The sequence below is a fragment of the Sarcophilus harrisii genome, chromosome 4 (assembly GCF_902635505.1).
Source record: "Sarcophilus harrisii chromosome 4, mSarHar1.11, whole genome shotgun sequence".
NCBI lineage: Eukaryota > Metazoa > Chordata > Mammalia > Dasyuromorphia > Dasyuridae > Sarcophilus > Sarcophilus harrisii.
The window spans coordinates 352,506,515-352,529,362 of NC_045429.1; the positions used below are offsets into that span (position 1 = coordinate 352,506,515).

Here is a 22,848-nt window from a genome sequence, read left to right on the forward strand (position 1 = left end):
TTAACATGTGAAAACAGAAGTCAAAAAGATGGGATTTTGGGATCTTGTAAGTTGCACAGTGGCTAAGAGCTTTTAGATCTTTACAGTAATAAATATTGTATTGTACAAGGGCCCATTGGGAATCCCAACTCATATGCTGCTCCATGATAGAAGATCAAGGTGTCAGGTCCAATTAGAATCAGCATGTTTCCAGCTTAGTTTTAAGCTTTAATTCACGCTTTGAAAAAGCAATCACTAAAATGTCTAAAGGAAATACAATCACTCTGCACACAAATCACAAAAACTGTACTTAAAGTGTGGGTTTCAACCACTGATGTACCAATCTCCTACTGTTTACATTTTCCCCCACAAGTAGATGGAAAATATGTGTGACCTTGGGCAATCACCATCCGTTAGAGCAAAGCCTTTTTCAGCTGGAGAAACCATTATCTGAATTGATAGTGGCTTTCCCAGCTGAAAATAAATGTGTGATGTTTAAGAGGTAAGGACTTTCAGAGTCAGCAACAGCAGCAGAACTGCTATGATGGCCAGGTGAGCTGTGAATCCAATCCTTTGATCATAAGTAAGTTTGTCAATGTCCCTTTAAATAGAAGGTCAGGGAACAAGCGTTTTCTACCTTTTGTGATACTGTATGATAGAGTCAACAATGAGAATGGTTATCAAGTTCAGACAGACAGGCTGCTTCTGGCCAACCATGTGAAGTCCATTTAGGGGTCAGCAATCTTAGTTAAGAAAAATGGTGTATATATATATATAAATATGTATATATATATATATATATATATATATATATATATAGTAAAGGTGAAAGGGAAATACAAGGAACTGCATGTTTAGATGTAAAGGAGCTCAAAATGTATTTGGTATTGGTAGTTGATAGTTGGATGGCTCAGGGTAGTGGTAGGAGGAGGGCGATTTCTAGGTCAAATAGGAGGAATGTAATGGCAACCAGGAAGAATTTTATTGAGAATGGAAAACGGGGAGAGCCTAAGTGGTCAAACACACATTTGTAAGAGCTAGATTTTTCTAGGTATAGATAGAGTCACTCTCTCTTCCAACTAGTCAGAGAAAGTTTCTTGAAAAAATTAAAAAAGAACTGGGCACATGGTGGCATCCATCTGGAATCTCTGCTACTATGAAGGCTGAAGCTGGCAGATCTTCTATGCTTGGAAGTTCTAAGCTCCCGAAGACTAAGCTGATCATGTGTCAAAGTTACACATTAATAGGATGAGTACCTGGAGAGGTAGGGATAGGTGGATGCCTCAGAAAGGGTGAACTGACCTAGGTTGAAAACAGAGCAGGTCTCTCTCCAATGCAAATCAAAGTGGGACTAAATCTATGAGTAGCCCCTGCACTTCTCTAGTCTAAGTGACACAGTGTGGACTAGTCTATAAAAGTAAAAATAACACATTTAAAATTATTATTACATGAAAAGCATTTTTAAAATAATAAAAGTAGGCCAAGGAAAGGAATTGAGATAATTTACAACAAAAATATCAATACATTTGTATACTACCTTTAGGTTTACAACTATCTTCACAACAACCATGTGAAGTAGGTATCGAGATATTTGTTATACCTATCTTACAGATTAAGAAACTGAGACTCAGAGAGCTTAGCAGTCCTATTCATCTGTACAAATGATCAGTACAGAAAATGAGACCAAGTCAAAAAAGAACATTTTGGGGATTAACAGGGCACATACTGTGTGTAACCTGAGCAGAACAGTTCCATGGTTCCTCCCTCCAACTTTAGGTTGCATAAACTCCAGATTTTGCACTTTCTAACTATTCATCTGATGGACATAGCAGCCAGCCAGTTCTAAATTCTGATCATCTTTATATGGCAACTTGTTGCAATACAATTCAACTTGCCCTATTTTGAGAGTTATTGAGAGAACTCTGAGTTATTAAAAAGCAAAATGTAGTAGAAGCTAATTTTGAATCAGCCTACTTTGAAGATGAGGGTAGAAGGAGAAACATTTCAGAAATTTTATAAGCAGGAAACATATCAGTTTTGGATGGTTCAGCTCTACTTGCTCTTAAGAAAATCCTATCAAATTGGGCTTTATTCTATTTTTCCATTTTGGTCAAGTGACAGAGAAGGCCATATCAAAATGGAAGCAGAAGAAGGGTTTTCTCTCTTATTCCTATTCCTCACAGTCCAGACCACCATTCAGATCTGATAAGAATACTGTACATACCTTTAGTTCATCTCCATTTCCCATGGGATCCAATTCAATCAGGCTTGACTCCTGGAGCCAATCTAATTCGAATGGATGGACCACGGTATATTAAGATTCCCATCTGGTGGATTCCCAGTGTAACTGGATCAGTTCCCAAGGAAGAGATGTTACAACTTCTTGTAAGATCCATAGTGGATTGGGCTTTCCCAAATGGGGCTGCTGGTCACAGCCCAATGTAGCTCCTATGTTGGGTTCTTTCTTAGAAAGCTCAGTGTTGTTTTTCTTCAACCTCTTCCCCTGAATTAAAAAGCAAACGTGCACACCGAGAGCACATTAAAAAGTTAATACTGCCTCAAAGTGTGAAAAGAAAATTATCAGCTAGAATGGAAACAAGCCCTGTGCGTTCTCTGATGCTGAACCACGCACAGCCGTCAGGACATGGCTCTGGTTTCTCTGGGTACTGGGAGACATATGGTCCATTTCATCCTGACCTGGGATGTTTCCTTCTACTTGTCATGTTGGTCACAGCTGCTGAGACCAGGACAGATGCTCAAGCCTGCCTCTTTTTATCTGAGGCTGAAGAGGAGATACCCTTGGGGGAGTTAAGAAGTTCAACAAGAGGATCGCATCATGATATTTGCCTGGTGTGAGTTTCATGGCACATAGTTGGTTGTGTCTATTTCAATCTGTCTTCCCTCAATCCTTTCTTCCCTTAATTCCCCCAGGCTAGTCACAATTCTTGTAATGGGACAACACTCGACCGGGCCTCCTACGAGTCTATCTAGGCCTTTTTCTTACCCGTTTTCAACTATTACCTAGTCACAGTCCCTTTACGTTCTGCTGTTTTTTGCCCCAAGATAGCAGTTAGCTGTCAAGTTGGGAGACTGGATTTGGGCTTTGTACAGCTGGGGAAATCTGGCTGTTTAGGAGACTGAAATCAGTAGTCTTTTGGGAGGCCCTTTCAGACTAGGTATAAGCCATTCCTACAGCCATGGGAGGGAGTCTCTTTTGGACAAGGATCAAAGTTGTGTGGAATGGTTTAAAGACTACCAGAGGGCTCAGTGGGAAAGCTTATTGTATTCTCTAGCCTAAGGGAAACAGGAAGATAAAAGAACCAAGAACTTTTCCAGTCCCAACTAGCAAATCATTCTTTCTTCAAAACCTTATAATCTAGTCTTGTGAAAAGATTACTAACCAGAGAAGCCCAATTCCAGTCCTAAGTACAGCCCTCAGAGTTCTCTACAATTTAAACTCTACAATTTTAACACTGAGCCTTTACAAAATAGCTGTGGTCTTTCTGATTTGCTTGGTCCAGCAAAGGAAAATGTGCTACCTTTAAGGTTTAGACCGACATTCAATAAAAACCATCCCTACCATGTCCCACAAGGCTACTCTGTGTGTAAAAAAGATAAGCCACTAAACTGGACTGACATTACCAACTTCTTGGCATTCCTCCAATGAGAATTTTTGGCTTAAAGTAACAAAATTTATTCCAGCCTCACTCATTCCTACAGCTCAGTCTCATGCAAAAGATAACTAAGTTATTAAAACAAACAAACAAACAACCACAGCATGTCCCAAGCTGGCATTTTCCTTGGGGCCTGATACAATGGGCAAACTACCTAAAATGGCAAAAGCCACACCAGTCAACCCTTGATAATAGATTGTAGAACACTGGGTTTCTGGGAATCAGAGTGCTCTGTTCTTTTTATATCATGAAATTATTCAATAGGAAACAAATCATGTCGGAGGCTAGCTCTAGAAAAGCAAAATGGAATTTTGGTTAAAAGCAGCAATCTCTTCATTCATGTTGTCTACTCCACAAATAAAGGAATCTCAAGAGTTGTGTTTTAAGGATCATGCTACATGAAAGAAAAAATGGCACTGAAAAGTGTTGGAGGGAAGCTAACTTTTCCAGGGTAACAAATACTTAAATTGGATGCGATGGATTTAACATTACTACAAGCAGAAGCAGTACTCACAAGTCAAAAAAGTTCCATCAATAGATCAGAAAGGATTGCAAACCATAACCTAGGTTTTTCAGGTTTATCTAAAGACATGGTAGTCATTTCTGAATACAGAAATCATTTACGTTGCTTTTGGAGTCAGATTTTGTTTATCCTCTATTTCTTCAATTATTTATATAGTTAATTATTCACACTCCTTCCTCCCCAAACCATTCTGTATTCCTTCACCAGATAGCTCAATGGCAACTTGAGCTATCTGATAAGGCACAAAAGGACCAAGATTTTACTTCCAAGCAGTGATGGAATAGTAGGATTCCACTGAGAGCTTCAGGTCATTTATGGTTTCTCAAACCCCAGAGCCAGGAGGCAAGGCAACCTGGACATTATGCATCAATATACCTAAATTGCACTGCTATAACTTGTGATTCAGGGCAAGCTGTTGTTGTTGCTGTTTAAATAAATAGACAAGAAAACAGAGAACTGTCTCCTGTTGATTTTTCTCCTAGTGGAAATAGAAAAGATCTGTTTATCAAATTCCTTTTGTAGTATATCATACAGTCTCAGGTTCACTGTAGGAGAGTGGGAAAATCTAAGAAAGTCAGCTCCAAAGAAGTCACAAAGTCAAAAGTATTAGATTTTTATACACTCCCTTCAAGTTCAGATACTGAGCCCAATAAAGGGAACAGCCAAACAAATCTTACATCCCAAGAATAAGTCCTGTTTTGGAATGAAAAAAATTACTACCATAAACTAGAAGGCACAAAGTTTCTTTTTCAAATTCAGCTATCATTCTTACCTCACAGTTGAGACTAAAACCCCAACCTTTAATGACAGACTGGTTCTAGTCCCATAAGCATTTCCTTTTATGTTACTATTATATTTTCTAGATTACTCTGAAAAACAGATGGAGGGCCAAAACCTTCCCTTGTCACATTTACAGCTTAGCACTAGAAATCCTGAATGGGAGTATTCTGTGTAACAACAAACTACCTTTATATTGTCCAGGTAATTATGGACTTAGGTCAAGGACTCCAAACCATATTGATTACATCTTTGTGCAACTGCCTGACTCCATTCAAGCAGAGACAGTTTTTAAGTATCTGTGACGCCAAGAGTTCTCATGTCCTATCAACGCCAGAAACGGGAAACCAATGACGGCTCAGACCTGTCAGTTGTTGCCTACAGCAATAAGGAGAGGCTGGGAATTCACAGAGCAAGAGACTTCATATGTCAGCTGCATTCACACATCTTCACTACCTGAATAGCTGATCTCTTTCGGCTACCCCCACGTAGAACTTTTTAGTAGACAGCTTCAGAATGAATATTTGATCACATCGGGTAGAAAGAGGTTTAAGCTTTCGGAGGTGTCACTATAATAATGTATTTTAAGAAAAAATTGCTAGGAGCCAGGTGTCCCAGTTTTTATTCTCAGCTGAGGTGAAACCAAGATTCAACTTTCCAGTTCTTCCCCTTTCCAATTTATCCACCACAAATGCCAAAGTAATATTCCTAAAGCACAGATTTGATCATGTCACCTTCCTGCATAAGAAGCTCCAGTGACTTTCTTTTGCCTCTAGGCATAAACTCTTCCACTTGGCATTTAAAGCCCTTTCTTTATAATCTGGCTCCAGCCTACCTTTCCAGGCTTATTTAATATGATATTCCCTTATATGCTTGCTCCACTCTGGCCAAATTAATCTGATTGTTGTTTACTATACATACTTTTCCAACTTCAAAGCTTGTACCTTTGCACAGGCTGCTCCCAAAGCACAGAAGTCTCTTTTTCTTTATTTTCTACTTCAGAGATTTCTTGCTCCTTTCAAAGATCTCCGTTTAAGCACTATTTCCTCAAGGAGTCTATCCTGATATATCCTCCTATTTACCCTCATCCCTCCCCAAGATATCATTTTGTATGTATTTTGTACAAGATTTCTTATCTAAACACATGCTATTTCTCCCCAGTAGAATGTAAGCTCCTTGAGGGGAAGTGTATTATTTTTCCCCCTTTGGGGGAATCTATCTTCCCCCTTCAATCTAACAAATAATCTGATACATAGGAGATGTTTATTACATGTTTATTGAATGACTAAATGAATATTTATTAGGAACATACCATCATGCAAGGTGCAATGGCTCTAGGTAATGTTAATTAACCATTTATAGCATGGACATAAAATGTGTTTGTTTGTTTTTCTGGAGAGGCCTAAAGATTCCCTAAATAGTTATGAACTATTTGGAAAAGATCTCCTAATACCATGATAGCCCCCAAATGGGGTTCAGAGCAATCTGCCTGGCATAGATTTTATCAGACCTTTAGATGACAAAAACTTTGATTTACTCCAAATGTGAATGTGACAAAGAAATTGGACTTCAATATTTCAAGGCTCTTTGGTTATCTCAGCATGTACAATCCATACACTGAATCAGATCTCAAATCTTCCATTCCTTAATAAAGAGCCCTATGCCTTAATGGGTAGTCTTCTGATCTGAAATCTTGGAAGAACTTAGCAAGGCTGTAAGGAGCCTAGAATTTCACCTCCTGGGATCAGGTACTGTCTCAATTTTGTCTTTGTAATCCTAGCATATAACACACACAGTGTTTTGCACATAGTAGGTGCTTAGAAAATACTTGTCCACTGGATGAAGGATAGAAATGACAGATGCTTAAAGTCTTTCTGGATTGATAAGTCCTAAGAGAATTTGGTTTCTGCTAGTTTAAGCTTCAAGAACTCAGGATCATGCAGGACAGAGCAATACTACAGTCTTGCAATGGCAATGAAAGGGAAAAGTAAAGAACAAAAGAATCAATGAATAAACAGTTATTTATTAAGTGGCTATTATGTGTTAGACATGTGGAAGTAACTTTAATAATGACTTATATTAACCTTCCATTTTACTGATTAGGAAATGGAGGAGCAAAAAATATGAAGGAACTTATTCAGGATCACACAATGAATTAGTGACAAAAATTGGGACTGGAACCTAAGTCTCCAAGATATTATAGGTATTCTTCCCACTATGAGACCATTGCCAAAGTCCCTAAACAGAGACAACCAGTTCTGCACTGATTATTTGCTTTGAGTCTGGTCTGACAGTTCTCATCAATATCCAGGGTGATATCTCAACAATATCTCTCTGGGTGAAGAGGTGGGGTTCACTTTTGTCAGCTCAGGGGAAATACATAAAGACTGCACATTCAATGGAAAGAAGCTATTTATTTCTCAGCTTACAGATTGCACCTATAGCTACAGTCCACTGGGGCTCCGGGACACAATTTAAAACATTGTGGTGCTAACAATTTGACACATAAGTCACTAAGACAAATGGATTTCCCGGCTCAGACTCAAACAAACTCTAATAACTGCCTCCTCTGGTCTCCCCTGGCTCAGGCTATATAAACAGACATGCCTTGACTTGAGGTCTATGGACTAGAGCTCAAAAAGAGAAAGATGCTAACCCTGGACTCTCACCTGCCCTTGTCAAGTAGCTCTTATGCTCAAGAATGCCATTTAGAAGACCCTCATTATTTTCCCCAGAGATGTTCAAAAAAAAAGCTAAAAGCAGAAGACACACAAAGAAACTTTCACTCTTGAAATGTAGAAATCACATATATGTTTTTAGCTGAGGTGGGAACCAAAGAAATAACATGTCCTTACAACAAAGGCTTCTCAATTGAGAAACATCCTCTGCCTCCCCCATCTCCTTTTACCTCAAAAAATAATGGTGATTTCCCCTTATAACTGAACTAGGATAAGATTTGGCTTTCTGCTATCTTGCCTTTGATCTTCTACCAACAGTCTAAAACCTAACATCCCTCTGGAAGGAAAAGGAGGGGAGGAAAGAGAAAGAGAGACCCAAGGAAAATGGAGAAGGTCGAGCTCAGTCTGGAGGCAAGCATAGTGGTTTCCAATAGGGTCACAGAAGTCTGTCAACAGATGCTTTTCAGGTGACAAAGAAGTGAAACCGTATTGCTGACTCTACATAAATTCCAGGAAACAGATCTCTTTCATTATGAGCAAAGGCAGGCCTGTTTCTCATGTTCCTGATCTCTGGCATGGCTTCCAATACATAGTCCATCCCCTACTCCCTCCAGACAGCATTATTTTTTTAAGCCATTTTATTTATTTTATTAAATATTTCTTGATTACCTGTAAAAAAATTTTTTTTCCACAATCGTTTTTTAAAATTTAGGTTTCAAACTCTTAACTTCCCTCCTTGAGAAGGCAAGCAATTTGATATTGATTATACAGTGAAGTCATGTAAAACCTATTTACATACTAGTCATATTGCAAAAGAAAACACAAACAAAATAAAACAATAAAAATACAGTTAAAAAAAGATAATTTAATCTGCATTCAAAGTTCATCAGTTGTCTTTTTAGAACTAGATAACATTTTTCAACACGGATCCTTTGAAATTATCTTGAGTCACGGTCTTGATCAGAGTAGATCACAATTGATCACCCTTACAATATTGCTGTGATTATATAAAAATGTTCTGCTGATTCTGGTTACTTCACTTTGCATCAGTTCACATAAGTCTTTCCAGGATTTTTCTGAAACCATCTTGCTTCCCCCCTGATCTCACTGAGAAGGTTTCAAGTTTATCCATATTAAAGATAATATTTGCTTGTAGATACTACTGACTGTTTTAAAAAAAGATTCAGTGAATTCCCATGATTTCTAGTGTTTTTAATTGGAAGGGATATTGACTATATCAAATGCTTGTTTTTCACATTTACTATTAAAATCATACAATTTCTTTTCTTGTTGTTTTTATTAGCATGGTCAAATTTTCTAATATTGAACCAACCCAGCATTCCTGATAAAAATCCCATTGGATCACTGCATCGGATCTTTGGGGTATATTACTGTAATTTCCTTGCAATGTCTTAATTAAAACTTTTGTACTGATATTCATTAAGAAAATTGGACTAGATTTTTCTTGTTCAGCAAAATAACTGTATGGATATGTATACATATATTGTATTTAACATATACTTTAACATATTTAACATGTATTGGTCTACTTGCTCTCCGGGGGAGAGGGTGCGAGAAAGGAGGGGAAAGATTGGAACAGAAGGTTTTGCAAGGATCAATGCTGAAAAATTACCCATGCATATATCTTATAAATAAAAAGCTATAATAAAATAAGTAAATAAATTTTAAAAAAAAGAAAAAGAAAAAAAATTGGACTGAATATTTCTTCTCTGTTTTTGCTTTCCTTGGTTTAGATACCAAACCATTTTTGTGTCACAGAAAAAATCTGGTAAGATTCTTTCTTTAGCTATTTTTCAAATAGTTTCAGATTAATTGTTCCTTATTTATTTGAAAGAAATTTGAAACTATTTTTTTACCTGCAAATAGATTTTTTTTACCTGCAAATTCATCTGGTTCTAGGTACTTTTTTTAAAAAGGCAGCATATTATTGCTGGCTTGTTCAATTTCTTTTTCCAAAATAGGATTATGTAAATATTTTATTTCCTTTTCTGTTAATATGGGATGTTTGTATTTTTATAAATATTTACTCATTTCATCTAGACAGTTTTATTGGCATATAATTGGGCAAAATAACTCCTAATAATTTCTTTAATTTCATCTTCATTGGTGATATATTCATTCTTTTCATTTTTGGGACTGGTAATTTGGTAATTTAAGATTAAAAAATCTTAAAAAAAAAAAAAAAAAAGGTTTATCTATTTTATTGGTGGTTCCCCCAACCACCATAAAATCATTTTATAGTTTTATTAGTTGAATGGTTATTTTTGTTTTTGTTTTTTACTTTCAATTTTATTACTCTTTCCTTTGATTTTCAGGATTTTCCCATTTGGTCTCTAATTGGAGATTTTTAATTTTTCCTTTTTTTAGGTTGTGTTTTTTTTTTTTTAAAGTTGCATGTCCAATTCATTAATTGAATCTTTCTTTTATTGATATGTGCATTTAGAGATATAAAATTTCCTCCAAGTACTTTTTTGGCTGCATCTCATAAATTTTGGAATGTTGTTTTATTGCTAATTTCTTTAATGAAATTATTATTTTTATGATTTGTTCTCAAATTTGAGCCATTTATTCTTTAGAATCAGATAGTTTAGTTTTCCATGAACTTTTAATCTATACTTCTACAGTCCTTTATAAAGTTCAATTTTTACTGCATTGTAGTTTAAAAGAGGTACACTAAATATTTCTGCTCTTCTGTATCTGCTGCTAAGATTTTTATGCCATAATATGTAGTCAATTTTTGTGAATTTACCATGTACAGATGAAAAAAATGTATATTCCTTCCTGTACCCATTCTATTTTCTTGAGGTCTGTCATATATAACTTTTCTTATTCATCTCTTTGATTTCCTTCTTGTTTATTTTATAGTTAGAATTATCTAGCTCTGACAGAGGAGAGTTGTGGTCCTCCACTAGTGCAATTTACTATTTCCTCCTACAATTTTTCACTTAACTTTTCCTTTAAGAATTTGAATGCTGTGGCATTTGGTGCATATATATTCAGTATTGATATTACTTTACTGTCTATGGTTCTTTTTAGTAAGTTGTAGTTTCTCTGGTTATCCCTTTTAATTAGGTCTATTTTTGTTTTACTTTGTCTTGATATCATGATTGCTACTCCTGCCTTTCTTACTTCTGCTAATGCATAAGACCCTGTTCTAGTTCCTTAGTGTAATTCTACATTTCTATTTCAAGTGTGTTTCTTGTGAACAATGTTAGATTTCAGTTACTAATCTATTCAGCTGTTAGCTTCCATTTTGTAAATGAATTCATCCCATTTAAATTCACAGTTATGATTAGTGTGCTTCTCTCTATCCTCTTTTTTTCCCTTGTTTATCTTTCTCTATTTTTATCCTGTCCCTCCTCTCAAGTCTGTTTTGTTTCTGATCACTCTTTTCTTTTATCTGCCTTCCCTTTTTATACACATACTCATCCCCCTTTTATTGTTTCTTGCTATTATTTTTTTCATTGAGTTTTTGTACTTCTTTTTTCTATTTGGCCAATTCTACATTTTAAGACTATTTCTATGAATGAATTTTTGTACCTCTTTTTTTATATTTGGCCAGTGTGTTTTTTAAGAGTCATTATTTAATTATTGTTTGGTAAGAAACGACCAACAGGATGATTTCAGAAAGGCCTGGAGAGACTTACACGACTGATGCTGAATGAAACGAGCAGGACCAGGAGATCATTATATACCTCAACAATAATACTATATGATGATCAATTCTGATGGACCTGGCCATCTTCAGCAAGAAGATGAACCAAATCAGTTCTAATGGAACAGTAATGAACTGAACCAGCTACACCCAGCGAAAGAACTCTGGGAGATGAGTAAGAACCATTACATCGAATTCCCAATCCCTATATTTTTGCCCACCTGCATTTTTTATTTTCTTCACAGGCTAACTGTACAATATTTCAGAGTCTGATTCTTTTTGAACAGCGAAATAATGGTTTGGACATGTATACTTATTTTGTATTTAATTTATACTCTAATATATTTAACATGTATTGGTCATCCTACCATCTAAGGGAGAGGGTGGGGGGAAGGAGGGGAAAAACTGGAACAAAAGGTTTGACAATTGTCAATGCTGTAAAATTAGCCATGCATATAACTTGTAAATAAAAAGCTATTTTTTAAAAAAAGAGTCATTATTTAAAGGAATTTGGAGCATTTTGGGGGAGAAGATAGGTGAATTCCTGCCTTTACTCTGTCATCTGGGTTCTACCTCCTGGTCAATGTTCTTATTTTCTTCAGTCTTTTTTTTTTTTTTTTTTTTTGTGCCTCTTTTCTAAGCTGTTAGCTTTATATGATTTTATTCCTTTGCTTTCATTTCTTTATCTACTTTTTCTTCTAGTACCCTTATTTGGTTTTGAGAATCCTTTTTTGAGCTTTTTCAGGAATTCTTGTTGAGCTTATGTCCAATTTTCATTTTTCTCTGACCTAATAATTATTTTGACTTTATTGTCTTTTGAGTTTGTGTCTTGATCTACCCTGTCACTAGAGGATATGTTCATTCTTTTTTTTTTTTTTTTTTTTTTTTTTTTTTTGTTCTTTTTTTTTTTTTTTTTTTTTCTTTGTTCATTTTCCCACTTTATTTCTTGATATGGAATTTTATGTTAAATTGAGCTTTGTTTACCTAGTAAGGAGAAGTAGAGAAGAGACAGGGGAGTAAGGCACTGACTGAAGCTTCAGGTTCTACTGTTTTCAGAGCTGGTTCTTAGGGCCCTGGAAGTTTTTGATGCTTCCAAGATAATATGATCTGGTGAAATGTGTGGTCACTGCTCTCCTATTTTTGCATTTTGGTCCCAAAATGGACTCCTGATTTCTTGAGATTGAAATCAATACTGTTCCTTAAGGCTCCTATTCCTTTGGTAGAGGAAAAATATTGTTTCTCAGGATTATGAACCTTTAGGATCCAAAGAGATACAGTCCTTCAGGGCTTCCACTCCTTTTGACCAAAAGTGCACTTCCCTGCCCATGAGTTATAACCCAGAATTGGATATATAGAATTGGAATTGCCAAGCAGACTTCAACATCCATTGCCTTGTAATATCTTTCTGACCAGTTGGCAAGTCAGCATACCATTTTTGGTTTAAGAGCTCCTAAAGCATCTGCTTCTTCTATCTCCACCACTTATTTCCACTACTGGTGTTTCATCCATATGGTTTCTAGGTTAGCCTCCTCTTTCTGTCACAGATCTCTTTCTGACATTCTATGTTGTCTTATTCTGACACTGGTAGCTCTGCCACTCCAGAATTCAATTGAGGCATTCTTTTAGGATGGAGAATGTTGTAAATGTTCAGCTGAATGTTTTTTCTACTCTGCCATCTACATACTAATAAGAACACTAAAGCTTTAATACTTGGACTAAAAATCGCAATTCATTTAAATTTGGGGCATAGACAATGAACTAGACCAATCCACTATGATGAAAAGTAATTTTAAACTTCATTCATAAATAAAGTGATATTATAAAGCATATATAGCTTGAAAGACAGAAAAGACAAGAATCATAGGTACAGAAATATTCGTATCAGCACTTTTAGAATAGAAAAGGATGAGAAACAAATTGGGAATCCTTGAATTGTAGAATAGTTGAAGAAACTGTGGAACATGAATGTAATGGAATATTATTTTGCTGTAAGAAATAATAAAAGGAATGGAGTCTAAGAAAACTGGAAAGAGTTCCCAGAACAAATACAATGATTACAATAAGGCAAAGGAAAAAAACAACTTCAAAATTGTTGGTGTTCTTTTTCCAAAACACAGCCAGGTGATAAAAGAGTTCAGATCTTTTATTGTGTCCTTCAATATAGCCCGGTTAGTTCAGAGGCCTATCTCTCCGCTTGGGTCTAAGAGCTCCGCCCGAATGTCTCCAAATCCAAAGGTTTGTCCTTCTGACTCCAGCCAGCACCAAGATAGAAGATATGATGAATTTTTCTTGCCTCGAAGATAGGGCTTGTAGGCTTTCTTCTTGTAGGCTTTTCTTGTAGGAGAGTGCTCCTCTCCGACTCTCCGACCCCTGGGAATGTTCCCAAGTAAACTCTCCCCAGCTTTAAGAGCTTCCTGTATATATATGGTCTCCCAAAGGTTAACTCCTCCTTCTGGAGAGAGAGGGATTCTGGGTTATCTCCCAGAGTGCTCTCTGGCCCTAAGGGAGGTGTGAATTTGGATCTCATACTAAGCCCTGAAATCTCCCAAATGTGTGAACTCCACTGAGTACTTAGATACTTATGAGCTTTCTAAAGGTGTGAACACAAACATTGTTTCTATCAGTTGTACTTAGTACCTTGTTTCAAGTTCTGGCCCAAAATATCTCCTTATAAGATTAAATCAATCATATTGAACCATGCCAAATTAGATAATTATTGTCTCTATCAACTCCAATGGCTTAACAGTTTGTAAAGATTCCAACACAAAATAACATACATTCTTAGATGAATCTTGCTTGACAATACTAATCTGTTACAAAGGAGGGCTTTATTTCACAGTGGAGAGAGATGAATAATTGTGAAAAGGATAAGAGATTGGATAGCATTTATAAATAAAAAAAATAAAGAAAATAATATTATTGAAACATTAAAAAAAACCCTCACAGAATAGAGAAAATGGAAGTTAGGGTAGAAGAGAAACAAACAGGGATGGTATTAACAAAACTGTATTCAAGTTAACATGTTACCTAAAAAATAAACTATGTGCAACAGAGATTTGTAGTTTCATATGTAATCCGTTTTCCTTGTATATGAAAACATTTGTGTTTGTCAATATTAAGTCCACAGTTTTAAAAAAAGAGAGAAATCAATTTCTGTTCATTCAAAAATCATTACTTTTTTTGGGGGGTCTACTTTAATACATAAAAGAGGTCCCAAAACTTCTAGCAAGTACCAGAAAATCATTTCCATTCCTGCGGTATACAATATACCATGCCAGAATCTGTCTGACAGCTAAAGACATATTTTATTTGTCTGACACAGCTGTATTCATTTCCACTTCTATCCTGTACTATCATCGATGGTTTATTTTATCAACAGGATATCTTTTATTTTGTGGGTATTTTCCTAAAGACTCAAGAATGTCACTTTGGTATACTAGTCACTTACAAGATCCCATGCAATGAGAAAATTGGTTTTAGCATTACTTGAAAGATCTAAAAGTTTCCAATTAAAAGGTAGATGGCCATTTGTTAGAGAAGAGATTACTCTGTGGGGAAGGAAGTTGTACTAAATGTATTCTAAGATCCCTTCCGACTTTGGGATTTAATGTTCTCAATTAAGACTTCTCTATAGTGAAGGTACAAACCAAGAAAAGTGTCCTTAAAATATCAGCTGCATTTTTTTCAGACTCATCATTGGGTATTCAAAAGCAGGGGCTTCAAGCTTCCCCAGCAGCATTGATTTACCAACTCTGGAAGGTGGTATGCTCAGTTATTAAAGTGGGAAAAACAATTTTTAAAAAAAGCCTCTGAGAACTACATCAACTATTAACTGCTCAACAGTCTGCCCTTTAAAAGGAATATATTTTGAATGACATGCTATAAAATATAAACTATGAGAATAAATTTTCAAGTGGTTTTGCATTTGGGATATACAGAAAAGAATTATGGTATTTAGTCAAAGTAGGGGTATAAATCCCTTCTTCTATCAATATTTTCTATAAACAAAGAGAGAGTAAATGGTGAGAGTGGAAATATTTACAAATTCTCTCAAGTCTAAACTCTTTTGGGTAATCTATATCTGGATATATTAAATGGGCTCTTATGAGAGAATAATACTCAAAATGATCCTACTTTGGATCACAAGGAGGAAGAAAGAATTCTTTAATTATCAAAAGCCCAAACTTTTTCAGACAGTAGTTTTCAACTCAGGAAAAAGATCAAACAGAACATTTATAGAACAATTATACCTCATTTGGGGCATTATGTTTAGTTCTAAGTATTAGCATTTATAATGGCCCTTAATAAAATGGAAACTATTCAAGAGAGCAACCAGGAAATTAGGGAAATTCAAGATTGTGGCATATGAAGATTGGCTGCAGAAACTAGATTTCTTTAGCCCTGATAAAACACAGTGGGGACCATGATAATAGTCTTCAAATATCTCAAGATGTTTCAGTTGAAAAAGACATTAGATTTACCTTGTTTGCTCTACTGCTAAAATTTGACACACTGTTCTATTTTTTTCCAGCATTCACGTCTGGTTCTACTTATAGGAAAGAGAACTAATCATACCTATAAAACCTATGGTTTTAGTAGTAGTAGCAAGAAAGCAGAGATAATTGGTATCTAAGGGAAAAACCCCTATTCTATATTCTCCATTACTAGAAATCTTCAAGAGGAGGTTAGAAGTCCATTTTACGGGGATGTCATAGAAGGAACTGTTGTGAACATAATAATTAATCTTAATTGACCTCTATGTTTCCTTCTAACACTGAGATTCTGTGATTCTCTGAACATAGCTCAAACTTTAAACTTCAATAGTGTTCAAGTGCTGCTTTCTAAATTATACACATCTCAGAAAACACACAGAGAGGAGATATTAACCTAAAGAGGTATAAGTCTATGACATTTCTCTTAAGGCACAGAATTTACCCCTTGCTAAGATTACTAGAATTACTATCATTATTATTATTTTTTTTAATTTCCAAAAGAAAGTCTCTGGAAAACAATGAACCATAATTCAAGTTGTAAACTTAATTTTCAGGAATTTTTTAGTGAAAATGAAGTATTTTTTTCTTGCAGCACCAAAAACATAGTTTTCTTACATGTCTCCAAAAGGAAATTCGGGGCTAAGGACTTATAATACTAAATACTAATAATACTAAAATAAGAATTATTTTGTGATTTCCTAGAACAAAGACTTTAGAGCTACTTGACAGTAGGTTTTAGTCTCTATGACTGAAAAGTAATCATATTAAGTAGATTTATACCACCACCAGGTTGGACACACACACATAGAAAAAGCTGTCACCCACAATATTTGAAAGCTATTAAAACGTGCCAGCAGAACAATTAAAAAGATGATAAACGTGATCTCATAAATTGTCTGAAGGTAAGACAAAGTGATATTGCCTGATAAGAGGAGGCGCCATAGTCCAACCTCTAAGCAATCAACCATCAAACAGCGAGATAAGAATCTTCATAAAGCCCAGCAGCCTCCAGTGTACACATGGGTCAGACCCAGTGGAGGACTTCCTGGTTCAGGAGCCATGATAAAAATTTATTGCCTCCTTTTAAAGGAAAAACCTAAAAAGGTATTTTCCAATAAACTTGTTTTCATAAAGAAAATAACCTATTCTATCTTACAATCATCAGGAGAAACCAAGCCAGTTACAGTCACTTTGCTCTTTTAGACGAAGCTTTGCCTGAAAAGATGACAATAAAATATAATCATGCACTTCACAACCAAGTGTGATTTGCTCCACAGACACACAACATGCAGAAAACTCCTCTAAGGTGACTTAGAGAATGGCTTTTTCAGAGTCCAGGCTCTTATTTTTGGTTTGTCTCTTTCCAAGGTTGCTTTAATACACATGTGTCTTATTGTCTTGAAGTAAGTAAATCAGTCAGTCCTACTGGGGAAATGGCTGTGCTTGCCTACTTTAATTGAAAAGGATTTGAGAAAGGATGGGAGTCCAACTCCTGAAATGGTCTTTACCAACTAAATATCAGGGATGACCATTTAAGTTGAGGATTGGAGATCTAAAGAAATATTCTAAATGTCCCGTTACCATACTTTGGAGGAATACTAGGAAGGAAGAAAAGAAGAAAACATGAGCTTATTAAGCACCTACTATGTGTCAGAGAATGCGTTAACCCCTTACAAATACCTCACTTGATTTTAATGATAACTGTAGGAAGCAGGAAAAAGTCAATCTAAAATTAAACTTTTAAAGTTAAGCAAAAAAGGTTCATTACAAACTTTGCACATTACCTGCAATTAATTGGTTAGGAGCTAAAACAGAGTTGGTACTAAGATGGTAAATGAGAAATGTCACCTTAACATAATTCTGGAAGTAGTTACCTTCATTGTGGAAATATATCAGGGCCATATTCTTGCTTATTCACAGTAGCTACTTTTCTCTAAAAAATACTAATAACCTGATTGTTGTAAAATGTAGGAAATACCAACAAATTAAACTTATGGACATAGAGTAAAATATTTTAGTTAAAGTATCTAATTTCTAAGATGCATAGTAGGAAATGAGAACTTTATAAACTAGCAAAAGTCTGTCATTAGTATACTCACATCAAGAAATGATCTAAGAGATTATCTCTAAAAAAAAAAAAATATATATCATCACACCTACTCCATAGTGGAAAAGCAGAGATAGATGTATATGTATTCTTGTTCCCAGGAGGCAGTCCTGGTTGGCCAAGTTCAACTAAGGAGACAAGTTTGAAGCCTTCAAAATTAAGATTTATAAAGGAAGTGAGGAGAAAGCTCTTAAATAAGGCAATTATGAAACTTACTGCTTAAATAACATAAACAAACCTAGGAAAACACATAGCCTTCAAAGTTCAGAATCTAAGCATAGAAATCACAATTAGAAACAGGAGCCCACTACCCATCACTCTCTTAAAAGCCAGCTTCAAAAATCTGGTTCTGCTATCATTTTCATTTACATTTTAAGCTTTAATCCAATCAGTAGTTGCTAGGGATTCTAAAATCACTACAGATTAAAATCCTCTCTGACTGAACTGTTTGACTAATGCTGTATGTTTAATAATTCTACTTGTGAGAGATTTTATTTGACAAAACCCTGCTGCGGGCAGTCTTCAGATGCTACACATCTGCACCAGAATATAAAATATCGAGATTCTAGTTTTTTGGTTTTTTTGGTTAAAAACTCTCTCAATTTGGAAACAGGAAAAAAATATCTATTACTGAAATCAACATACAATTCTGTTTTTGTTTTTTTTTTTTCCAGCAGCCATTCTCAAAAAATTCCACCTAACTAATGTCACCTACAAAGGCCTAAATCCTTGCTCCCAGACACTAATGATGTATACTATAGGGAGTTAATAAAGTTGAAAAAGAGAATATAGTTAAGGTAATGAATTTCCAAACTTTATGCTTTCAATAATAAAAGCATTCAAGCTAGAGAATTTGGGCTCTCTCTGGTTCCATAGATCAGGCACTTTGATACTCAACAGGTTGAGTAAATTGAACCCATATATTGTATTTATGTTATATGTCAAGCCTGCTGATCCTCATTCAAATGATCAAAGGCAAAATAAGTCATCAACATTACAGCCTTCAATATTGTGTTCGTTACATTTAATCAAGTGCCAACTTCACCATAGCGTTCACCAACTTTAAGAATGTTTAAATATATGGCAATGTTTAGCAACACACAAAAGATGGAGTATTATATTTTAAAACATAAAAAAGGGAAGAAAAAACATTATCACACCGTGTCAGAAAACAGCTAAAACTGGACAGAACTAACAAGGTATCAACTCAAACACAGAGAATGGTTTTCTACCTGAGGCAGCATCGATCACTGTAGAAACTCCCCTTCGATCAGAGACGGGACGAGACGACCCTGGCATGCTGACTGGGTCAGAGCGGACTGGCTGGATCCTGCAAGGCAATTTAATTTAATTTACTTCACATATGTTACTGGTGTCAGAACTGCCGCTTGCTGCAACAGATCCTAAATCAAGAATGCTGAGGCAGTCCAATCCATTAAAGAACTATTTATTCTGAAATCAGCCAAGCAAGAGAGCAGCATTCTTCCTAATTTTTGTACAAGGCTGAAGCACAGTATACATCTCTCTTTTCCTTGTCTTCCTCTATGTAAACAGATTTTTCTTTTAGCTATAGACTTAGTAGAGTAAAAATGAAATAATACAATTTCATTCTATATTACAAAAAATTTATGACAAAATTCCCTTTCCAAAAAAAGTATCACTAAACAGACCACTTGAAGCCAAATCTGATACAAAATTCTAATTCTTTCATCCAATAAATATTTAATGTGTACTTATTAAGTGTCCTCACTTCACTAAGTAAGGCAATGAATGGAAAAAGTCAAAGCTTGTTCTTGCTCACCAAGAGCTTATAGTTGAGATGACAAGATATAGGCACAAGAAGCACCAATGTAAATGAGAATATGATTAAGTGCCAAAATAAGTGGCATAGATAATAATGCTAAAGACCTATAATTTCATTAATAGGAATATACCTTTCACTGATAAGAAATCATAAACCCTCTACTCCTTACTATATAGTTTTCAGAATCATGGTAGCCTCCCTCCCCCCCCCCCCAATTCATTCTGTAGTGGCCAATCCTCTTTTATTTTTTCAGATTTTATTTTTTTTCAATTGGCAAAAATATGTCTTTCCTCTCCACTCCACAACTGAGAAAGAAAGAAAAGTAAAATTTTAGTGTATTCTTTTTCCTCTCTATTCTTTTTAAAAATCACCACAATATAATGAGCATTCACAGGCTTTCTAAGTAGACTCTCTGTCTATGACCTCTAAAGATGACAGGTTTCAGAGGGGACACTTATTATCTCCCCATAACTTTATTATTGTTTGTTTTCTGTCTAAATAAACTCCTTCTATCACTCCTAATGATGACAGGGTTCAGAAGAAACACATGCATTACTTCCTCATATTTAAATATAAGCAATTTTTTTTTTAGGCCATTATTTTGTCCATTCTTGTTTACTTTGTTTCTTTTAACTTTGTGTTTGAACTTTAGGTTTTCTACTCAACCTCTTGACTTTTCATCAGGAATGTTTAAAAATCCTTTACTGTATTAAAATTCACACCTCACCCCACCCCCTCTCATCCCTTGTAGTCAGCCCTGCTAGAAAAGTTATTCTTGTTTCTAAGCCTGTATTTTCCTTCTTGCATTCTTCCAAGTTCTTTACTCTTTTCTAGTAGTGGCTGTTAAATCATGTGTGAATCTGACTGTGGCTCTTCAGTAACAGAATTCTTTTTTCTAGTTTCATGCAATATTTTTCTGATTTTGACTATATTATTCATGTGAGTGTTTATTTTAGAGCTTCTTTCAGGAGGTGATTCCTCCCATTCTTGCCTTATCCTCTGGTGCTAATATCTGCAGTTTTTGTTGAAGATTTCTTGAAATATCATGTATATGCTCTTTTTTAGATCGTGGATTTCAGATAGTCCAATGATTCTTAATTTTATTTTCCTTGATCTGTTTTCTAGATAACTTGTTTTTGTTATGAGATATTATATTTTTCTATTTTTTAATAGATTATTTTAGTATTTCTTGTTGTTTCACAGAGCTGTGGGCTTCTTTTTGGTACATTTTAATTTTCAGTGAGTTTTTTCTTTGGACAAGTTTTTGTATCTTTTGTGCTAAGCTGTTAAGTCCCCTTCCAGTTCTTTCTTCCAAAACTCTCATTTCTTGTTTTTTTTTATACCTCTATTGCTCTCATTTAAAAAGAATATAATTACTTCTTCTAAATTCTTGCTTCATCTCTTCCAAGAATTCTAGTTGAATTTATGTCCAAGCTTTGTTTTTCTTTTAGATTTTCCTTGTAGATGCTTTAAAATCATACTCTTCTTCTGGATTTGCATCCAGAAGATATAATAACCTGTTATTCTTTTTTTTTTTTTTTTTTTTTTTTTTTTTGATTTGAGAATTGACTTGTTGACAAGCAATCTTGACTTTTGATTTAATGTCAGGGCCAGATATTTGTCCATTTCTAGGGACTAGGTGTGGGTCAATCATATTGCAGCTTTCTTGGAGTATTGTATGATCCCAGGTAAGGCTGATCCTTGTTACCAGGGTAAGGCTGATCCTTGTTATCTAAACTCTGCAAGTTTGTGACCTAGTATCCTAGATTCAGCCCCTAATAGCCAGCTGGAAAACTGGTTCTGAGTGCTAGAACTGCAGATTTTCCTCCATTCTGGGATTCTTGCCCAGCTTATTTGTTTACTGGCTTCAGACTAGGCTAAAAATTGGAGCTGAATGTCTGCTCTGTAGCTGGCTATCTGAACCACATTGCTCCTGCTGCTTGCTTCTGAATCTGCTCTATTTGCAGTATACGATTCACAGCTACATAGCTCTCTCTAGTCACAAGACTCTTCATCTTCTTTGAGTCTGTAACATGAGACAGGATAGTGAGTGACAAAGTTGCTGGCTGGCATCTGTTTCTGCATCTAACCTGGGATCTCAGGGCCAATTCCTAACATACCTTCTCCACAAGGAAAGACTGAGATAGGCCCTCTTCTTGCTTTTGTGTATAGCCCTTCCATGTACCAGGCTGTTTTGTGTGCTATGTTCCTGACTAGAACATCTACTTGAAGTCCACAGATATCTAGCTTTCTTTGTCTTCCTGTGCTGAGATTTCTTGGATTTCCTCATCAGGATTCAGTTTGGTGTTTTTCTAAATCTGTTTGAAAAAGTTTTAGCAAGTAATTCACTTTAATTCTTCCTGTTACTATGCTATCTTGGCTATGCCCTTCTAATTCTGTTTCTTCTAGGCATAAGATTAACTAAGCTGATACCAGGACAATAGCCAGAGAGCCTGCTATCATGCCCGTGCTTTGTAGCTTGCTAGGAAAGTGCCAGAGGTTGAGCTCTACAACAAGCTTCAAGAAACCACAGTCATTTTGAAGCAATAAATTATTTATTTATTAATACTTTAGTAACAGAGAAATTCAGAGATGTGAGAAATCAAAGTGATCTGGGGAATGAGGGAAGAATTCATGGAAAATGTGGTACTAGACTGGATTCTGAAGATCAAGTAAGATTTGCATAGGTGGAGAAGAGAAGAGAGCATAGAAGAAGGAAGGATAGTATAGCCAAAGGAGTAATAGTGGGGTTCCATGAAAGCCTTAAATATTGTTACGCACTACAGGCAATCATGAACTATTTGATATTATCTTAAAGAGAAATAATGTAAAGAAACTAGTGTTTTTTGTCGAAAGACTTATCTTACACAGACTATGTGACTACCACTACATCAGGAACTATCCATGACTAACAAATTAAGTTTCTGCAGATTTAGCCTACTATTAGTTTGAAACTGTTAGCTTCCCATTTGCTCAAGAATTATCTCTCTTTTCCAGGTGTAACCATTTATACATTTATTTCTCAGCTGCCTTGTGGTCATTTCAATAATCCTGAATCCACTGTGGATTACGGCTCAATTAAGGTCCTGGTCTTTCCCCATTTCAATATAAATCCTGACAGTTAAAATACCAGATTG

At 35.5% G+C, this 22,848-nt stretch overlaps 1 protein-coding gene across 13 annotated transcripts in view; it reads right to left on the minus strand.

Moving 5' to 3' along the window:
* Window positions 1-22,848, minus strand: part of BCAS3 (BCAS3 microtubule associated cell migration factor) — a 794,545-nt gene that overhangs the window by 326,249 nt on the left and 445,448 nt on the right. For all 13 annotated transcript variants that reach the window (XM_023502118.2, XM_031968505.1, XM_023502116.2 and 10 more), the window contains one exon: window positions 19,140-19,237. In XM_023502118.2, coding sequence (XP_023357886.1) covers window positions 19,140-19,237 — 98 coding nt within the window. The remainder of the gene's footprint in view (window positions 1-19,139; window positions 19,238-22,848) is intronic.